This window comes from Apis mellifera, linkage group LG9, assembly GCF_003254395.2.
Source record: "Apis mellifera strain DH4 linkage group LG9, Amel_HAv3.1, whole genome shotgun sequence".
Taxonomy (NCBI): domain Eukaryota; kingdom Metazoa; phylum Arthropoda; class Insecta; order Hymenoptera; family Apidae; genus Apis; species Apis mellifera.
In genome coordinates this window covers 9,623,006-9,629,005 of record NC_037646.1, presented here as the reverse complement: position 1 = coordinate 9,629,005, position 6,000 = coordinate 9,623,006, and the positions used below count along the sequence as shown (strand labels likewise).

The 6,000-nt window shown below is 43.9% G+C and overlaps 1 protein-coding gene across 4 annotated transcripts in view; it reads right to left on the bottom strand.

Annotated features, from left to right (window-relative positions):
• Nucleotides 1-205: 205 nt before the first annotated feature.
• Nucleotides 206-6,000, bottom strand: part of LOC409001 (disheveled-associated activator of morphogenesis 1) — a 47,458-nt gene continuing 41,663 nt past the window's right edge. For all 4 annotated transcript variants that reach the window (XM_006561851.3, XM_006561852.3, XM_006561850.3 and 1 more), the window contains exons 3-12: nt 5,481-5,789; nt 5,183-5,407; nt 4,502-5,099; nt 4,142-4,416; nt 3,724-4,056; nt 3,162-3,637; nt 2,552-2,988; nt 2,353-2,480; nt 2,104-2,274; nt 206-2,025 (exon numbers count right to left, since the gene is read on the bottom strand). In XM_006561851.3, the coding sequence (XP_006561914.1) occupies nt 1,759-2,025; nt 2,104-2,274; nt 2,353-2,480; nt 2,552-2,988; nt 3,162-3,637; nt 3,724-4,056; nt 4,142-4,416; nt 4,502-5,099; nt 5,183-5,407; nt 5,481-5,789 (3,219 nt within the window). In that variant the 3' untranslated portion in view covers nt 206-1,758. The remainder of the gene's footprint in view (nt 2,026-2,103; nt 2,275-2,352; nt 2,481-2,551; nt 2,989-3,161; nt 3,638-3,723; nt 4,057-4,141; nt 4,417-4,501; nt 5,100-5,182; nt 5,408-5,480; nt 5,790-6,000) is intronic.

Here is a 6,000-nt window from a genome sequence, read left to right as displayed (position 1 = left end):
AACTTGTTCCCCATCGATAACTTATCGAAGACTGGTATTTTTTTTTATATCGCTAGAAGATAATTAAAAAGAAAAAAGAAAAAAGAAGTTGTCGTTTCTTTTTATTCTCTTTTTTTTTTATTCAAAATTTGTTCAAAACTCGAAATCCATTCTTCGATATCAACAAGAAAGAAAAGAATATCGAAATTTAGAAAAAGGCCACCGATGATTTGAATTTTACGTTTATTCGGTATATTTCTTTATATATTAGTACATATGATATTAAGGACGCAGTAATATATTAACTGAACATTGATTCTTGCAGGGTTTTCGTCGCCATCCGCAAGAACTGAGACATCGATATTGAATATTTACAAAAATACAAAAGCTTACAAAACATCGACTACTATACAATGTACTCTTTTTTATCTAAATTTTCTCTCTCTCTCTCTTTCTCTCTCTTTCTCTCTCTTTCTGGTCTACACATCGAAAACTAACACGGATTCCATCAACGACTTGGCAATTATTAACTCGAGAGCTCCTATATAAATAATCTAATCGATGCTTAGGTCCTTTCCTATAAAATACAAAAATCAGACTTGTAAGTTTCGCGGGGCTGAAATATTAGAAATTGCGCCCCAAAAGCCCCTATTGGTATGTTTCTTGGTATACAAAAAGCGTGTCGTTTCTCTCAAAAAGGATTTAAATAGAATTCCAATAAGAAATTCGTCGAAAATTCATTTCGTGTAAGAAATTCTTCTTTTATCAAGTCTTTCTCAAAATTGTCAACAAGTCTATCGTCCTTAGGATCGCGTTGCGTTTTCTTATTGTTCGTTATTTCTCCCACTCTTGGTCCTGATATTACTTCGTCGAAGTTTTGCGAATCACTTGTCATCAAACGCTGACTACCTTAACGAATTTATTAATGACTATATACAGAAAATAATCGCGTGATAATTCTCGTATTGACTCGTAACGTAAAACACGCTCTTTTTAACAATGTACAAATTGTGTGCTCGCTCACTTGTTCGATTTTCCAAATTTTTACGCGATTTTGGTCAGTTTTAATTGACGTGTGCGATAATCGAAAATGAAATTTCCACCAAATTCGATTTCGATCAAACGAAAAACAAAAAAAAAAAAGAAAAGAAAAGAAAGAAAAAGAAAAAAAAACAAACATCGAAATTGCGTTATAACATCGAGACGTCGTTAATCGACACCTTGGTCCTATAAATTGAAAAATTGTGCCGTCACGAGACAACTTCGTTCCTCAACTTTTTTTTTCTCTCTCTCTCTCTCTCTTCGTTTCGTGCATAACGTAGAACGAAATCGCAAATTGTGTGCAAAGAAATAATAATCGTAAAAAGAAAATATAATGAGATTTCAATGAGAAGACATACATGTGTATATATATATAACATAATGCAGTTTCGATACGAAAGTGAATCGCGAGCGAAGAACGAGGAAGACAATTTTATGTGAATTAAACAGGAATCGCATTGTGAAAAATAATACTACGTTAATGATAAAGGAATTTTTTTTTTTTTATGAAAAACGAAGCTTCGTAATCTTCATTTTTTTTTCTTTTTTTTTTTTTTTTACTCTATTTACACGTTTCTTACTTATCGTATCGTATCCGTTATTCCCTCCTTTATCCCTCCCAGGAAATTGATATCTTTCAACGCGACTTGTTTCGTCTGTATCACATATCGTTTTAATCGTAAAGTGATTCCAGTGACGTTCCAGTCACCGATCCTGACTCTCCAACAAATATCCCTCTCAATGTCTCTCTCTGGAATCTTCCCTATGCGCGCTATGTCTACGCGATTCTTGACCGCTTGGTGTCACCGGTCGACGCTTCGATCGTTTGAACTTCGCTATATCCTCCCCGAACACGTCACCTGTTCGAAGAGCCGATATCAAGTCGTCGAATTCTCCTTTATTGTCGTTCTGACCATTGCTGTTGGCCTCGTTCTTCTTGCTCAACGAGATGCTGTTCAATATTCCCTCGCGAGAATTCTTTCTCTCCATCGTTCTTTTTCGAAGCTGAAACGAATTTATTCAATTAGCAACACTAACGAATAATCGTGTGATCAAAGCAAAGTTGTTGTTCGCTTAGCTTACTTCTTGCTCCTGCTTTGCCCTACGCTCTTCCTCCTCTATCTTCTTCCTCATGTTCTCCACGTCTTGCCTCGCCTCGGCTAACGCTTGCAAAAAGTTCTCGAATATCCCGAAGAACTCGTCCGGTTGCACGCCTGCCGAATCCTCGCCGAACAATCTTACTGCTCGATCGAACTGTTGAGAGTAGATCAATCTCGCGTGAGCGTGTATATATATAAGAAATCCAACGATCGAAGGTATTTCGAAACTTACTCTGGTCTTCATGTCCTGGAACAGGTCCTCAGCTTCCGCCAGCCTGCACGTAGCCTGCGCCTGAAAGTCTCTCATCGCTGGCAAGAACATGTCTCCCTGAAGCACCTGAGATTGGCCACGATGGAATTCTAAGGAAAAAGAAAGTCAAGAGTTTTTCGTTTTACAAGAAGAACAAGGAGAGGTATAAAGCAAATTTTACCTATTTCCCTTTGAACATCCTGAAGGCCGTTCTTCAAGTTGGCCACCTCTTTTTGCAGGTCAGCCATACTGACTCTAGCCGCGGTTCGAACGTGCGGCATGTCCTCCTCGATATCCAATACCTCTCTAAACCTGGACTCGAGGATCTGGACCAAATAGTGCAACAAAGTTGTGCCCTTGGAGCAAGAGGACTTGGTATCGACTAGACGGTTCAAGGAGGCTAGGCGGAAGCCGCAAGCGTTCCCACGGGCATTGCCGCGATTCACGTAATTCCCTAAAGCCAGAACGAGTTCGAGGAGCTTTCTGAGCCGCCGGGATCTGGCCACTTGTCGACTAGCTTCGAGGACAGCGCGCATTCTAGGCGTCAATTCCGCGATACTCGCGGCGAATTTCTTTTTGTAGTGAAGAGATCGTAGTCTTTGCTCGTAGTGCGGCACTCTGAAACGTTGGTTTGTTACTTCTTGGAATAGAATTTCAGCAAATATCATTATCCCAATGGACGATATTGATACACGATAGCGTTATACCTAATTCCTTATCGGTTTTCGAATCAAATATTTGCTATTCGTCGACAAAAAACTCTGTTATCTATGTGGAGGAGATATACGTACTTGGATATTTGGTAAAGGAAACAATCAGCCCTGCTTTGAAGCTCTTTCTGATGCATGTCCAAGAGAGCAGCCTCCTCCGAGGATGGAATATATTTCAACAATTGTTCGACCATGTCTATGTGCAGAATATTCTGCTGGTCCATGGAGAGGATCGTTCTTGTGATTTCGTTGTCGGACATTTTCAATTTCGACAACAAGATCGTACAGTTCTGAGCTCTCCTCGAATCGATGACCGACATTGTCTTCTTGTTCTTGCCTAAGGTTCGCAGATCCTCGATCGAACCTTCCGCGGACACTCCGTTCTTTTGATAAGCACAGAAGATTTTGTCGATCGACTCGAGATCCATGACGTTGTACAGTTTCGTGTCGTCGAGTTCCGACCATATGGTGCCCTGCAACTTCTGCTCGGGGATCTTGGACCAATTGAAGGACTTGAGAGGGTTGCTCGGTTGAGGAACATTCTTGATTATCTCCACCTGGACACGGACGTTGGATATTATCCGGACGTTGCTCGATATCGAGAAATCGAGATAATGGATAATTCGATAAAGATTGGTCTTACCTTCATTGGAGGGGGAGCTGCAGGCATCAAGCAAGGAGGTGGCGGAGGTGCCAAGGGTGGGGGTGGAGGTGGCGGCGGCATTGGCTTGGCCTCGACTTTCTCCAGAACTTCGTCCTCCACGATCTTAATGGTCGCTTTGGCATCGTCCGGCAAACTGCCCGAGGCTACCAATTGCTCCAACCTCTTCCTCTCCGATTTTTCGTTGTTTATCTGCCGCGACAGGGTCTCGAGGTTGTCTTGCAATTCCGAGATCCTCTGTTTCGTCTCTATGTGCATCGACGTCTCTTTCTCGAGCCGTTCTTTCACCCTTGCCAAGCTGGCCTCGATGTCTTCCTGGAAAGAAGGAGGAATCGCGGATGAGAAGAAGAGCGGGGTGAACGAGCATCTCGATTTGGACAAGACAACGAGCGATAATTACTTTCTCCTGCGTTCTCAGATCCAACTCCTGTTCCTTCTTGGCCAATCTCGTCGACATGTCCGAGTTTTCTCGCTCCAACTCCTCGGCCTTCTTCCTAGCTGCGACGAGTTCTTCTTCCTTAGCGAGCAGGTGGACGATCTCCTTCACGTTGATCTCGATCGGCGCCACATCGGGATTCCTCGTCACACCTGTGTCGTTACCTTCCGACTGAAGAACGATCTGTTGCACGATCCGGTCGAACAACAGCCAGTGTTGAGGATGAGAGCCATAATCGACTGAAAAGAAAACCGTGGATTAGGGATTATCAAATTCTCTCTCTCTTTCTTTCTAAGAGTACGAAGAAGAGAGATGATGTCTCACGAGGCAATAAAAGGCAATGTTCGAGAAGACTCAATAGGTGAGGATAGGCCGCAGTGTGGCTGAGCTTCCTTCTCAACAGATCGAACATCGCCGTGGCGCTCTTCGTGTCCACGTGTTCCTTCTCGAACTTCCTGGCCAACTCTTTCTCGTCCTCGTTCCTCACCATCTCGAAGAAATCCAGATGTCTGTCCAACGTCTCGTTCTCGTACTTCCTCAGCTTCTCGATGATCGGCTGTATACCAAGCATCAACAGCTCGTATCTCAGGTGCAGCCTAAACTCCAACGTCACCTGACCTGGCCCATAATTCAGCACCGCATTGATGAACGACATAATTGCTGTTTTTAGAGACAGATTGTCCTTGTAGATGCCGAAATTCTTGTCCAAGTCGTTTATAATACTTTGGAAACGCGTTCTTTCCGAGTGATACTGCTGGAAATGGAGCATCGCTTCGAGGACCTTCCGATGACCACCTGGGACCAGGCAGACTGCGCCCAGAATTTCCAACACCGATATCTTCGTCTTAATGTTTTCAGTCGCCAGCGACTGAGATATCGTGTTAATGGCGGTAGGGTGGGCCAATACGTGCGCTCTCCCGTTCTGTAAACCAGTTTTATTCGATTAGAAAACCTAAAATTCTTCCACAAGGGGGACAAGGATAGATCAGTCGCCGGTTTCATCACCGAATTGTTCATCAACGCCTTCAAACATCCTATCACGCTCGTGTGCAGATTGCTGTTCGCTGCTTCCGCGTCCATTGTTCCAAGGACTTGCAACAGAGCGTTCAATCCATCCAGCTCTATGAATCTCAGGACGAAACTGTGCGGCTGCGTTCTCAGAGCGGTCTTCAGGGCTTCGGTCTGGCGCATTTGGTTAGAGACTTCCTCGCCCTCTTCCGGAAAAGGACTCTGAAAATTAATAATTCGTGACAAACGAGATTCAAAATCTCGATCGATAATTATACGTTTGCTTTCTACTCACGCTAGCTATCGTCCTCAGCCTGTTGATGTAATCTTCCGGATCCCCGCTCAGGTCGGTGGTCCTGAGCCCACCGTTCTCCAGCGTGCCGTTGCCTTTTCTGGAGCAGTATATCTGCCACTTTTTGTTGGCCGGAAGTGCCAGAACCGCCTGCCGGTTGGCCTGGGTCAGGTCCAACTCGTCCACCAATTCGAGGAACATCTTGTTCAATTCCTCCTCGGCGGGCATCGGCAGGGTGGGCGTCATCGCTTGAAGCGTGAGCGTACCCGTGTGCTCCACAACGCAATACGTGATTTCCGGTGGCTCGTCATCCTGGCCAGATAAAATAAAAATCGTGTTTTCAACTATTGCTTACGCGGATAATCATTCGGGATTTTCTGCGGACTTGTTTTTTGTTCTTTTTTTTTTTTTGCGAGATACGAGAAGAGGCTGCTATGAGGATGATGATGATGATGATCGTGTAGATGATGATGATGATGATGATGATGATGAAAGAGGCAATAAAACGTGGAAACGTGGATTG